We start from the raw sequence: 14,863 nt of genomic DNA on the forward strand, positions 1-14,863 counted from the left end.
GTGTGTGTGTGTGTGTGTGTGTGTGTGTGTGTGGGGTACGATGTTATGCAACTACCTCCTGTATGAGAGAATTCATGACTCAAAAAATGTCTGAAAAGTTAACGGGAATTTAAACACACTCACACGTCCTTTGAGGGCATTGAACAAAAAACAATGATAGTAGAGTAGCGCAATTATTGCGTAAGTCAGGACTTTATCTTATAGTATTTCATTATAGGAGGTGGCTTGATCTGAAGTGTGTGTCAACCAGCAGGGGCACAACTGAGTGATCATTAAAAAAATATTATATTAAAGAATTAAAAATGTATTTTAGAAGACATTACAGAAACTGATTCTTACACACAACTGACTAGACTATGATTGGGATAAACAACCTCCCTGCCCGTGCACACTCTCTGATGCTAGGGGACACAGGCAACAAGGTGGATGTATTGGGTGGGCATGGATCCACCCTCATCCAATCCCCACAAATCACTGACTGCTGTTTTATTTGATCAGGACAAATTAAACGCAATGCCTCTTTCATATCGATATTTCAGTCTATTTATACAAAAGGGACGCTGAGGGGACAAATGTTGAGCTGCAAAGGTAAAATAAAAGCAAAATAAGATCAAACAACAGTGATTTATGAAAATATATAAAATTAAACAAAGATTTGACTCTGAAAAACTTGACTTATCAGTTAGCACAAAATCACAGCAATTGCTCAGATTTCCTAGTATTGATAATTTAGTGCTTGTCACACACTCTGCTCTACAACACAGACCTGCTAAAATCCCAGCTGTCCATCTCCAGCTTTGGAGAAGACCAGGAAGCCTGATTTACAAAAGGTGGTGACGCCCATTTTCATTAACAGCAGTTTTCTGACGATAAACTCAGTTGTCTTTTAATTAACGGTCAACTTCATGTCACCCTTTGTGTCCCGCGTTAGTGCCCACTTCTTTGCTGCAGAAATTTAATGAGTTATTCGGTTAAATTTAACATTACTGGGTACATAAAGTGCTCATATCTGTTCAGCTGCTCTCACTCAACTGCTTTTAGCTAAACAAAGAAAGTCGCTCTGCTGTTAGCAAAAACTCCAGTTAGCTGGTTAGCGCGTGTAGTTACCAAACATTAGTTAATTCAGAGTTTGCACCGAAACGGTTTGGTGCTAAAGTCGGGTGAGAAGCTGAACAATAGAGTGCGGTTAAATGTGGCGAGCCACAGCCCTCAAACTTACCACAACAGCAGTCACCGGCTGACCTGGGACGAAAGACATACTCTCGCTGAGATTTTTTGGCTTATATAGAGAAGAAACTTTCCGCTTCTGCTGTTTTAAAAACTAAAGACAAGTCGATTCAGATAGCGGGACTACTTCCTAGACCCTTACATGAAACAGCGGAGGAAGATCCCGAGCTGGAATCCAAAGGCTTTAGGGATGATGTCACGTCGCCCCCAGGCGTTCGGGTTCGCGTGTTTTGTCTCACCTTTGTAGCCAGGGAGGGCGGTGTTTAAATGCTGGCAGTCACCTTTGTAGCCAGGGAGGGCGGTGTTTAAATGCTGGCAGTCGTCCTGTTGTGACTCTGAACAGAAATGAAAACAAATCGAACTCATTACGGGGTTTTTGCTCCTCCTTTGCTCAGGCGAACACCGACAGCTGTTTTCCTTATATCGAGTTGGCTAACAGCGACATCTCGGTCGATTCTGTTTTCTTGATCACTTAGTCGACAGGATATTCGAAAATTAATTATACTTTGATCATGGATTTTGTACGACTTTACTTTACCGGTACTTTACTTTTCACTTTATTTTTGCGCTCAATCACATAGATGACAATTTCCTCTAGAAAACAATATAACAAAAAATATTTAGAAAAACCCTCCTTATCAAGGCAAAAACCCCCAACGATTTTTATAAATATTTATGAGTGTTATATAGATGTTGATATTTGAGATTTATTGCTTTTGTTAAGCTGATTTTTTTTCTCTTACACAAGCTCATAATAATCATATAATAGCTACAGCACTCATACAGTAGCTGGTGAGTATATAGGCTACGTGTTTAAAATAGTCTCAGCTATTAGTAACTGTTTCCTTCTGATTTAAAGTAATAAAGTAAAACACGAAAATAGTAACCATTTAAAGCCAGACACCTTGACGCTGTTGTACTACTCATTGTGCAAGCATCCTGTGTGTTTTGCTGCCACTAGATGGTAGTCCGTAATGATACAAGACTTTTCTGTCAGTACAGTGTGGAGGGATGAATAAAGCATGAATCTCCCAAAGTTGATTCTGTTCATCTGGACGTAGCGTTTTGTGGGAGAAACGTTTCGTCACTCATCCAGGTGACTTCTTCAGTCTCAGCTGACTGCAGGTTCCCCCAATCTTATAAACAGTACATTTGCATAATGACTGAAACCAGCCCACTGAAGGAACAATGAGCTGGGAGGTCAGTTTCTTAATCTTAATTATGCAAATTCTCATGACCACTGACCAAAACCCACTGATTGAGCATGCATCAAGAAATAAAGAATGAACATTAGAAGTGCTTTTTTCTAGCTCTGTATTCTTTTAGCTATCTAGCTATAATTTTATTTGCCATAAAATCAAAATAATGTTTTTAAGAGCGCACTGCTGTATGTTTCCACCTGTAAAAAATGTACCAGTTTGGGTGTTCTCTCTCTCTTTCATCGTCTCTATCACACTTCTGATCAGAGATCTGCATGTGATGCAGCAGCATGCCACCTTTACTCAAAGCAGCTGTTATTTCTTATTTGCATATGCTACGCAAAAATTCCCCTGAGCATGTTTAGACTTTAATATCCTACCAAATAAGTGTATGAAAAACTTTAACCTCAATTTGAAAGCATGTATGCAAAGATGGCAGGAGATTGGCTTCAGGTAGACATCTATGTAACAAATTTATTGCATTATTCATTTTAATGTGACACCTTTTGTCTGAATAGAGTTTTGATGTATGGAACATTTAAAAAAAATAAAAATATATAATTTGGCACTAAATACATTTGCATGAAGGAGGCAGTTTAATCTATCCTATAATTTTATGCATAATAAATATTCCTTGCGACCTAAATGTTAAAGGAATAGGAATATTATGAGGCTGTGGCAGCTGTTGGCTTAGCTTAGCTTAACTTAGCATAAAGACAGAAAACAGGATGAGGCATCTATCCCGCCTCTGTTATCTTATACAACAGGGAAAAAAAGAAAACACACGGAATGATTTAATTAGTAAACTTTAAAGAAACCGATAGGCACATTTTGTGTCTAGTCTAGCTGTTTCACTGTGTTTCAGTGTCTGCATTAGCCAGTTGTAGACACATCCTAAGAATGAAAGACTGGTGCAATGCTTTGACATTAAGCCTCTCTTTAGGTGAACAAAGGTCATAAAGATAAAGGATCATAAAGGTTGGACGAATGCAGTATTTTACCAGCATGGAGCCTACCACTTCCTCTCCTTTGCCCAGATGAGGATACATGTACACCATAGGTGTCAAACTCTGGCCCGCGGGCCAAATTTGGCCCGCAGCCTAATTACATTTGGCCCGCGAAGCCATACCAAATTACTATTAGAGCTGGCCTACTGGTATTATACAGCTAATATATATATTGTTTAGTATTAAGCTTTGCTTGTTCCACATCCAGTTTTTCAGCAAAACGTGTTTGAGTCCATAAGAAAAGATTCATTCTTATATCTGGAGGAATAAATATATTTCAATAAATATTAACGTTAGCCCGCGACTTTGTTCCAGTTTTGAATTTTGGCCCACTGTGTATTTGAGTTTGACACCCCTGATGTACACATTAACCTCTTCCTTGACTTGACACACTTGTTTATTATAGTTTCAGGTGATCACTGTGACCTGTCCATATTCACTACATTTTATGCACTCTATTTTCTCATGTGGGTCCGTAGCCTGGAGCAAAAGGTGGAGGTGGCATATATTCTAAGGGTAACATGTCATCAGTCAGCTTCACAGGAGTGCAGCTGGAGGAAAGTGGTGGATCACAAAAGGTCAGATCCCTCGTGATCTCCTGGTACTCGTGCTCATCATTTTCACCCCTGTCAGTGTTAATCTCTTCGTATGAATTATCCTGCAACGGGCCCCTCTTCTTTTGGAATTTCTTCTTGAAGTTTTTTAGGTTGGTGACGACTGACGGCTTTACTTCTTGATTCCTCACTTGCTGGTTGTTGGTAGTGGGCGGTTGTTCGGAGCCTGCAAACGTGGGCAGATTCTCAGGAGCAGAGACTGTTCTGACAGCCTGATTCTGCTTCAGAGCCATGCAGTCTCGAGAAGGGACTTCGGGAGGCTGGTTGGATGGAGGATTATCACCTGTATATTTCTTCCTGGGTGTTGGGACAGGCTGCAGATGAACATAAAGACAAACTTAAGTTATTTTTTATTTTATTTTTAGATCTCTTTACTTCTTATTTTGAAAGTTAATGAAAACCTCATCTCAAATGTGCATCACCACAAATCCATCAACACGCAGGGTTACATTTACTTCTAATTTGTCAAAAATCTAGACTTCTCAGTCACTCACAGCAAGTAGCTCATTGATAACATGTTTTCAGGACCTGTCTTCAGTTTTGAGAAAATATTCATGCTACTATTTCAGTTTAAATCAAACCTGATCATCATAAGCAAATATCCTTTTACATGAAGATTTAGAGCCATACTTATTCTTTAGATTCGTATAAAAGGATGCTAACTGCAAAGAAAAGCTTTTTAGATGAAAATCTTTTAACCTTAACTTTATCAGACAATGTACGGAGATCTTTAGCTTGAACAACAGTTTTCAAGGCCATTTTTACCAGTGCTGGTGGTGGAGAGGTATTGTGTTGAAACTCATCTTCCAAAGAAGGGTAGAGTCTATTTGTTTGGCTTTTTGGAGGCAAAATTGGTGAGTTTCCCAAATAATTTGGGCGGTGAGGAAGGGCAGGTGGGATATCCTCTCTTGACCCTGGTGGATTTATGCTGGGAACCTGGAAGTTGTTTGGTGGCAAACTGGCCCTAGAGTCTGGACCTCTTGAGCAAAACAGTAGTTCTGCATAGTCAGTCTTGTCATTAGAAGCCTGAAAAGATGTAGAAAAGTTACAGCACAGATGTTTTATTGTAGTTTACACAATTAATCTTACTTAGCTTAGCTTGATTAGCTTATGCTGAGCTTATATAATGTACTAAAAAGTAAACTTGTAGTTTACAATAACATAAAAAAAAAGCATGAATGCAGTTGAGACAAGCACATTTTCTCACCTGTCCACAAGGAACAGTCAGCACTTGAGTGAAAGGCATGATGGGAGTTCTACGATGAAAGTCCACCAGGTCATGCAGAAACCGGTGATACCTGTTTTCCCCCACTATGATGTAAGAGCCATGTTCCAGTGCATCAATCATAAAGTGTCTGCAGCGGTCCTCGGCACTGATTGGTCAGTACATTAGAGTGAACAGAGTGGAGTGTCAGGGTCACTAAGTGTGTGAGCACATTACTTTAAAAATAAGGTTTCCGTCATGCTGAAAATACTCACCGATACGAGAGAGTGTAGCCGATCCTGCTCTCACTGACTCTGATGAGGAAGTAACCCGGCGGCTTAGCCATTAGCAGTTCCTCTGCTGTCCTACACAAAGGACCACAAACAAAGGCCTCTTTCATGCATGCACTTCAATCTTTACATTTTATGGTTTGGGGTTATTTATAAACCGTAGCTGTCACTAAAATGTGGGCATATTCTACAAATAGTTTTTGCATATCATATGACATCATATGACATAGTGAAAGAGTTCACACCTACAGCCAATTTAGAATCACCAGCTAGTCTAACATGCATGTCTTTGAACTGCTGAAGGAAGCCAGAGTACCCGGACAGAACCAGCACAGTCAAAGGAAGAACATGCAGACCAGCTGGTGGAGTCAAACCTGTGACTGTCTTCCTGTGCAACAGTGCTAACTGCTCTGTCACCATAATTAAAGATACTAAACTATCAAAAGTATACCAGTCCTTTTTCCAGCTATATTTAATAACTGATCTACAGCTTTAAAACATGGTAATTGTGCAATACATCCCATATAATCATCTCTCATAGTGCAATTGTACAGCACAGGTTTGGTCTCATATTAAGTGAAGTAAGCTACTTTCAGCTGTTCCCTTATTCACAAGACGTCAGGACGTCAGGTATCTTTGTTTAACGCTGTATCCCTAAAGGGATTTGAGTCTCCTTCCAGGATGGAACCATCTTTCACATGCTAGCTGAGTGCATCAACCATTACTCTATGGAATTACTGTGTAGTGACCAAAGTAAACCGGCAGAGTGAAAGATTAGTTTCAGTCTCACCGCCTAAAAATAGAGTAAAAAAAACCTATAGGAAAAGTAAATGCAAATCTCTGCTGACACATATTTGTGCCTAGATGTTTAAAGGCTATTAGATGGGCGGTTGAGAGAAAAAGAGTCTAACCCTGTGCTTTCCCAGAAATATCGGAATACCGTAGCATGTGAACGATTTTAACAGTTTAATAAACATTAATAAAGAAATGTAGCATTTACAAAATGTTCAGTCAGTTAGACAATCACATCAGGTCATGAAAACTGAAATCTTTCAGTCTTAGCTCCTCATATTTTGGACTGTTTGCCTTCCACTGGAGTAGATGGAAGGTAATGATATAGGTATGATATGATATGAGGTGAAGACGTGCGGCCTTCATCAGGGTCATTACAAAATACCAAACAGTGTGTGTTTAAATAAAACAGTATACTGCAGAAAAAAAGTCAAATGAACCAATCACACATTCACTCATATATGTAAAAAAAAAACATCAGTATTAGAAAATCTAATTAAAAACATAAAAACAAAATAGATTCTTATTCATACCTGCATGAAATAAACTCTTTAAACAAAATATCCAGAATGCTTCTGTCTTTTCCCTGATAAAGTTCATATTACAGCCTCTTTGACCGGGCTTAATGGTTTCAATGCCTATAAAAAATAAAGGCAAGCTGCAATGTTTTTCATAAAATGTTTTGCAACAGGACTGGTTAAATTATTCCTCTTTGTACAACTTAAATGTTCATTAATTTTCTCTTTCAGGGATGTTTCTCCTATAGATGTTGCATTACATAGGCACTGTGTCATATAGACCACATTTTTAGTTTTGCAAGTGATGAAGCCTTTAACATTGATGATGTTGCCACTAATGGTTTTACATTTTTATTGTACTAGCAATTTATGCAAGACCCACATTTAGAATGACCTTGTAGTTTATGAGTTATCAGGGTTGTTTCTGGGGTTGAAGGGTCCTGGAAAGCTGGAATAACCTAATGTTCTTCCCTCTTTTATAATGATAATGCGAGCACAATTATATATCTCATAAACTTACTTTCTGGAAATGATCCCATGAAACCACTCCGGGACTACACCGTTCCTGATGACAGACTGGAGCTGAGACTCTGTGAACCAGGTGTAAGGATCACGTTGTCCCTGAAACGTCTGACTTCCCTCCATCCTCCTGCGTAATGGTTCATTTAATCGACAGTTATGGCTAATGGAAAAGTCACTGAGCACAAAGACCTGCAAATGAAGAAGTTAGTATATTTAGTCTGTACATTAACTACGCACCTACAGTACAGACCACATACAGGTATGAAAGCTGGGTGTTAATATGCATTTTAAATATTCATTGTTCCTGTTTCAGGTGAAGTGCTCTGTGATGTCTATCAACAGTTCCTCAGGTGAATTATTATTAGTTCCCGTGCATTTTAACAATCTCAAACATAATGCAGTTTTCCTTTAAAATGGCAAAGAGCTAAAGGATGGAGTCTACTCACTAATACCTTTGTTTACAGCAGTACCTGTTGTAAGACTTTATCAATTATATTTGTGAATTCATCTTAAATTTGCAATATGAACACATAATTCATTACAGAATACTGATTTTGTGAATAAAACTCAATAATGTTGCTTCTGGCGTCAAATACAAACTCATAGGAAAAGTTACTCACCCTGTCTGGCAGCTCCGAGATAGAATGACACGGCTGAGCTCGCGCACCTGAAAAAACCTGTCTGGGGGCGGGGGCGGGGCCAAAACCCTACTCGATCCAAGTAGAATACAGTAAATTTTTAAGTACAGTAGAATAGTTTTTTTAAGAGACACATAGAAAACACTGAATAACATCACTAAATAAGAAATTAAATTATTCAGATACTCCACATACGTTAAGGCTGAAGTTGCATGTCTTGATTGTATCTGTGGCTGTATGCACACAAGCACACATGCGCAAAGCTGTGGAGAAAATGACCTTCAAGTGATTGTTCTGACTTAACAGATTGGAGATAAAACACAAGTGAAAGGAGAGGCGACAGTCTGAGTGATTTTAAGCAACAACAACAAAAAACCCTCAAAAGACTTTATCAGTACTTTCCAGCTCTCCCACGTTACTCCAGGGCCAGATTTTTACAGAGTGCCGAAAAACAATTTACATCTGGGAAACTTCCTAGACGTCACTGACGACATGCAGTACGTCCGCATCCCACAGCATTTTATGTAACTTATCATTAGTAAAAACACATTTTTTTTATATGCAGTGCATGATATACAGGTGAGCATCTTTTAAAGAAAAATAGATCCTGCTTTCAGGCATAATAGGTGACTTATTGACTGATTTATGATTCAATAAAAAAAAAATTCCTGTAATATCGACATCCGCTTCAGAGAAAATCCACCGCCCACCTGACGATTGTTAAAAAGAAAAAAGTCAGAACAAAGGTCAAAGTCTTTCTGGTGTGAAGCAGAAGTGTTGCGCTCCAGTGCAAATCTTTCTGCAGGGCTCTTCTCCATTTATACACAAAGTGCCCCCACCTACGCACTCCACCTCCTCCACAATTTTATGAAAAATACGTTTTGGGTTTTTTTTTGTTTGTTTTTTCAAACCTTGGTGAAGAAAGTTATCAGGGAACCACTAATGCTCATATGTCTTCTCCTCAAGCAAACAGGCCCCTATTGTACACCTTAAAGCTTCCTTAAACTGCCAACTACTGATAGAGAAGAAAATAAACCAGTGCCACATCAGAGAGGAGAACGGGGCAGGGAGAAGTAGCCTCAGTCTAATCATGGTTCCATCAGCTGACTAAAGTGAAAGCTGCAGCTCAGACTGCGGGCATATTCTTTCCCTGTTTGTAAGGCTGAGGAGGAAGTGCACGAGTACAATACGCTTGCTTACAGAGGGTGTGGAATAGATGGCATGCTGACTCCAGAAATCTCCCCATTTGTACAGAAATAATCAAGTCTCTCAAGATCCCCGTGATAATATGAGGCGATAGACTGCTCTGCAGTTTTTCTGCCACTTTGATGCCGTAAGCTACACATTTGCATATTACCATGTGGTAGAGTGGCAGATTCATTTGCAACGCAAAACTCTACATCACGGATGGGAAAACATCAATAAATAGATTTCAGAGAAACTGGATTATAGGAACCAAAATTTTCGATTTGTACTGGTGTCATGGTGCAACCAGTTAACCAATTGATGATATATGATGACATATACAGTGTATATATATTAATTCTGTTTATGGGACTGTGCTCTGGATCTGTTGGAGCCACTTACCCAGTTTGGGGTCAATGCTGAGGTATTTACTTCAGTGTACTCATGGATGTTTGCTGTTTCATCCAGGATGGTGGTTCTGATACTCACTAGTCCTCGGCCGTCCTTCTTAGCAGACAGTCTCAGGGTGCTGGAATTCCATCTCATCCTTTAGCCAGCTGATTATCCGAGTCAGGCATCTGACTGCTCAGGACTTGCTTACTTTCTGCAGGTGTTTGGTGGTTGCGGCTTTCCTAGCAGCCTCTTCGTGATTCCCACTTGCCTGTGGGATTCCCAGGTACTTGTAGCTGTCCTCGGTGTCGTCGTCTGGTAGTGCAGTCCTCTCAGTTCTAACCATCTTCCCTCTCTTTATTACACTTTTCCAGCCTGAATGACATTGCAATATGTCTCACTTACTCCTGGCATACAGCTTGATGTAGAGGATAACAATTGTGCCATCCTGTAGTCGGTATCCGTAGCAAGTCATGTTAATGATCTAGCCTGGGCACTTCAGGCCTATGCAGAACAGCAGTGGGGACAGCATCTGTCAGTTTGAACAGGTCATCTTGACCTTGACTACATGCCTAAATGCACTGAGGTGCTGCCATGTGATTGGTTAGATGCATCAACAACCAGCTGAACAGGTGTACCTACACAATTAAAGAAAAACATCAAGAGTACTTGTCCTGCAAATGTTTTGTGTTTTTGCACAGAAAAACATACTGGACACATTTAAGAATCTCATTTTTAATAAATCATCAAAAGTACACATATCTACAAAAAGTGTAGATCAATAAGATTTATGAAACTACAGTACAATCATTGTAGATCTTATTTACAATTGCTGAATTATTTACTTTATTCCACATGAAGCCCATCAGTAATCAGCAAAGAAAGCCAATTGTAGTTCAGGAATGCTTAAGATATGTGAACACAGAACTGTCACATTTGCAAAAGGGAGAGAATTACAGAATAAAGCAACGGCAGACTGTAGCTCACAATGCTGGATTTTCATCAAGCTGTGAACTGATTTTAACTGAGAGTGATTTTAAGAAACAGCCGAAACAAATTTAAACCAGCAAAGCCGACATTTCCTTAAATCCACAGGAAAACCGTTTTGTTACAGGTTTGATTGGATGACTCTTCAGCACCACTTCAAAGGACCAGCTTATCTGGCCTTTGACGTGATTTGCTCAATTTCCTATTTTTTGTCCTCTGATGAGCTCTCGATGTAATTGCATGGAGTGACAGCAGAAAATAATAAAACAAGATCAAGGATCCTCTGCACAATTCTAATCTCAAATAAAGCTCATTAAGTCAACTGTGCAAAGCCTTTTGAGGTTTCCTACGCACCAAGAATGCATAGATTAGATGGTCATAATACTGGACCAAAACAACACAGGAGGAGAGGTGGAAGAAGGTGGTTTCCAAAAGCATCAGAATCTACGCAAATGCATAAACAACAAAAGAAAAAGTTCAATCACTGAGTGGGAATGTTGTGAAAACAAAAAGAAAATCTCTAGATTTCTGGTTTCAGTGCTCAGATGTTTTAAAGAAGCCCAGAGAGGCTCTGTGGAAATCTTGTGCATGCAAATTCTTTGCTTTCAGTTAAGACTTGCAATAAACACAGACAATAAATGTTAAGAAATCTTTTTTTCCCCAAAACAGAAAGAAAAAGGAAGAAAAGTGCATAATCAAGAAGAACATAAAAGGGCACTTTGTCATTTTGGTGCTATGATTTCTTTCACTCCATAAATACTGCTACAGCACAGCACATATCCAAGGCCCAGGAAACAGTTGTGTTTATGTTCCCCCATTGGAACAGACAACCGGAACAAGTACAAATGCATAAAACCACACTTTCACCATTGCTGTGACTCTTTCTGCTGTGTAGCTGAAGTTGCCTCCAGGTGGTCAGTGTAGGTATTGCTAAAACGGTGTGGAAAGCAACATCAAAAAGGAGCATGTGTGTGCCCTTAAATTACCCCCCCTTCTAAAAACCCAACCCTACTGCAGACATGTGAACACAAGAGAAAAATCAGGGCTCTTTCATACATTACATTGCACATTAAAGAGGACTGGAATGTTTTAGCAGAAGACACGAGAAGAAAGGACACGTAAACCCCACTGTGGATATGATGAGTGACATGTGCTGGCATTACTCTGTAATACGGTGAATCATAATCAATTATATATATATATATATATATTTACACGATGCATTTACATAGATGTGGACATTAAGGAAAGAGCTAGACCACCCTGTCAGGACAAATATCTAGTATAATATCTTGTGTGTGTGGGGGGGGGATTGTACGCATCACTTTGGAAGCACAGGTGACAATCGAAATATTATAAAAACACATGTGTAATACACGTATTCTTTAAGTATAATCTGGTCTTTTGTTGGTCATAAGGATCAAATACAGCACTGCCTAAAGGTTTGTGGTGACTGGGGACCGTCCTTAAGGAAAAGGATATTTGTTTTTAATGTAATAGCGCATTAAATTAATGATAAATGGAATTATTCATCAGGAACCATCACTGAGCTTTAATGGAAGATCAAGCATACATACCCTGTTTTCAGCAACCATCGCCTCTGGCTTCGAATGTTGCATCGTGTCACCTAACGCAAGTTTATCATGTAAGAAGCTGAAGAATGCTGTGCTGACTAAAGAAGCAAACAATGCGGCTAGTTCAGCGTCTGGAGAATCAGCCTTTGTGTGTTGGATTAAAGGCTCAAAACGCACCTGAAAAAGTTATATTCTTGATCAAAGAAATGCAACAGCACTTCCTACTCACTTCAAAACTAGTCTAGACAAATACATTCTTTTAAAAAGCTGCCAGATGAGGAACTGTGAGGCGATTCTGTGTGTTTCTCAGACTTGTCCTATTGTTGTTCAGCTGGGCACTGGGGTCTCCCACTTCTCTTTCTCCTCTGGTTAGTGCTCTTCTGTGCACAGAGTTTTGGCAATGTTGTACATGCAACGTCCTTAATCTCTAAGAAGAAGAATACTTTTTCTTTTTTTTGTATCCAACCCATATGGTATTTAGCTGTGCACAATCAGCTTTTGAACATGATAAACTCAGGAAATGGCTGCTTAAAAAATTAGCCTCTCTAGTTACGTAGATATTAAAACTCTCTCAAATTTGATGAACGAATCCCTTAATTATTATCCGTCACTGCCGAAAGGTTGGATCTTTCTTAGTATTTAAGGACGTGACCGTTAAGAATCTTTCACTCTTGTGCCTACACTGAAAATATTAATTAATGTGGGGTGGGGGAGAAAAAAAAGAAATGAGATTAAATATGTAACAGAGCCCACAGCAGTTAGATCCACAGGTATTAAAGGAAGACTGGTAAACCAAGGCGGAGGGGGGGGTAGACTTTTCCTAATTACATAATGACGGGACAAATCAGAAGGAGGAGGAAGACAAATGAAGAAGGATAAAACAGATCAGCGTGTGCTCTGTCCAGTTATGTCCAGTGGGGGGACACGGTTAAGGCGATGGTGGTTGCCGACGCACTCGTCTTCTCACAGCAGCGTGCAGCGGAAGAAACTGCTCTTCTTGGGTTGTTCTGTAATCTTTACTCCTTGATTGCTGCCCTGTGGGTTGTTTCCCTCCTAAAATGCACAAATGTTAAAGCCCATTAATTAGAAAAACATCCAAGACACCAGAAAACACCATTAACACCATACCTACTGAAACTACTGTGGGTAAGCTACTAATAGAGTTTTCACTTCTCTACTTTCTTACCAGCTTCTTGTCCATTTTTGCCTTAATGTCTCTGGCAAGCGTTAAGAAGGCCTGCAGACCAAAAAAAAAAAAACAGAACATATAAGATCATTACACCGCATCGAAGTAATAATTCAGTACAATTATCACTAAGAAATAAATAATAAACAACAAGACGATGTAATCCCAAACAAGTGTTCCAGCAATTATCACAGGGAATCTAAAGTGTTTGGACGATAACTCGTTTTTTAATTTTGTTTGGCTTTTAACTCAGAGTGGTTTCTTATTACCCTCTATTTATTATTAGAATAATGAAAACACCAAAAATAATCAATGTTTCATTGGATGTGTTGTTTTGGTGCCTTCTATGGCAAACATGTGCTTTTAAAAAGTGCTCTATTAATAATTCATTTTCCTCTTAGGGTGGTTTGTTTGTGCGGTTTTGAACACGGTGATTAGATTCAGGCACAGCTCAGAACAACCACACCGAGACTCTTTGGAGGAGGTCGTTTGACCCAACTACAACGTGTAGGCTGCAAGTTTGAGAGTACCACACATGTGCCGAGGGCAAAAACTGTAGTCATTAACCACGAAATGAAGTGAGGGCTAACTAAACTCTCCCTGTAATCCACTGTCAGTGCGTCCCAGGGCGGCTGTGGCTACAATGTAGCTGCCATCACCAGTGTGTGAATGTGTGTGTGAATGGGTGGATGACTGGATGTGTAAAGCGCTTTGGGGTCCTTAGGGACTAGTAAAGCGCTATACAAATACAGGCCATTTACCTTCATACTGTATTTGTTTTCAAGATTGTTTATTGTCCAGATGTGTCTGTGGCGCAAACTGATAATTCTTGTGTCTTTTATAGTTCCACATTTGGTTTGGTTGGAGTTTTCTCCATGTGAAAAGAAACCGAATACAAAAAAAACAAGGAAAAGCTACAAGTTTACAACAAAGTGCATGTGCATGTGAAAACGCCCCAAGACCAGAGGAAACCCAGTGAGGGCAGTTTGGTGTGCTGCACTCAGACTTCCTTGCCTCTGGCTTTAGGACTGTGGGGGAGACAGGGATATTAATCTGAGCAGTAAGAAGATATGTGGAGGGATTACACTTATTACGATTGAAAATTGGGGAAATCCCAGTCGTGTCAAAGCTCAGAAACATTCCTGCGGCCTGAATACTGAATTACTAGCTGCTGGAATGCGACCATATTACTCGATGAAGAAATTCATTTTTGCTCTTTGTATCCACTTTGAAGGAGCAAAAGGTTTGGATTCTGTGGCTGTGCATGATTAATGGATTCTGACCACACTGCAGCTGGAAACTTTCTCTAATGTGTTTAAAGACACAGAAACTCTTAACCATGTCATGCCATAATAGCCACATTCATTTCAGATAAAATTATCTCCTTCTTTTTTACATTATTAATTGTAGTTATATTCATGATGTATTTTGGTTTTCATGTAATTGAATGTTGTAACTTTGTGTATTATGAATGTAAGCCCAACAAGGGACAATAGTTAGAAATTAGCAATAGCTATAAACTTATGTGCA

At 39.4% G+C, this 14,863-nt stretch overlaps 3 protein-coding genes across 3 annotated transcripts in view; all 3 read right to left on the bottom strand.

Moving 5' to 3' along the window:
- Window positions 1–1,465, bottom strand: part of tax1bp3 (Tax1 (human T-cell leukemia virus type I) binding protein 3) — a 5,668-nt gene extending 4,203 nt beyond the window's left edge. Inside the window, exon 1 of the mRNA XM_005734055.2 lies at window positions 1,220–1,465. Within this exon, the coding sequence (XP_005734112.1) occupies window positions 1,220–1,258 (39 nt within the window). The 5' untranslated portion in view covers window positions 1,259–1,465. The remainder of the gene's footprint in view (window positions 1–1,219) is intronic.
- A 2,288-nt stretch (window positions 1,466–3,753) lies between these two features.
- On the bottom strand, window positions 3,754–7,999 carry hsh2d (hematopoietic SH2 domain containing). The gene is made up of 6 exons (XM_005734057.1): window positions 7,994–7,999; window positions 7,372–7,562; window positions 5,527–5,616; window positions 5,255–5,420; window positions 4,813–5,073; window positions 3,754–4,361 (listed from the first exon to the last, which is right to left on the bottom strand). The coding sequence occupies exons 2-6, from the start codon at window positions 7,494–7,496 to the stop codon at window positions 3,897–3,899; spliced, it is 1,107 nt and encodes a 368-aa protein (XP_005734114.1). The 5' UTR covers window positions 7,497–7,562; window positions 7,994–7,999; the 3' UTR covers window positions 3,754–3,896.
- A 2,317-nt stretch (window positions 8,000–10,316) lies between these two features.
- LOC102199468 (ras-related protein Rab-8A) overlaps window positions 10,317–14,863 on the bottom strand; it is an 8,638-nt gene continuing 4,091 nt past the window's right edge. Inside the window, exons 7-8 of the mRNA XM_005734058.2 lie at window positions 13,334–13,384; window positions 10,317–13,200 (exon numbers count right to left, since the gene is read on the bottom strand). Of these exons, the coding sequence (XP_005734115.1) occupies window positions 13,111–13,200; window positions 13,334–13,384 (141 nt within the window). The 3' untranslated portion in view covers window positions 10,317–13,110. The remainder of the gene's footprint in view (window positions 13,201–13,333; window positions 13,385–14,863) is intronic.

The sequence above is a fragment of the Pundamilia nyererei genome, unplaced genomic scaffold, assembly GCF_000239375.1.
Source record: "Pundamilia nyererei isolate P.nyererei 1_Seehausen unplaced genomic scaffold, PunNye1.0 scaffold00056, whole genome shotgun sequence".
NCBI lineage: Eukaryota > Metazoa > Chordata > Actinopteri > Cichliformes > Cichlidae > Pundamilia > Pundamilia nyererei.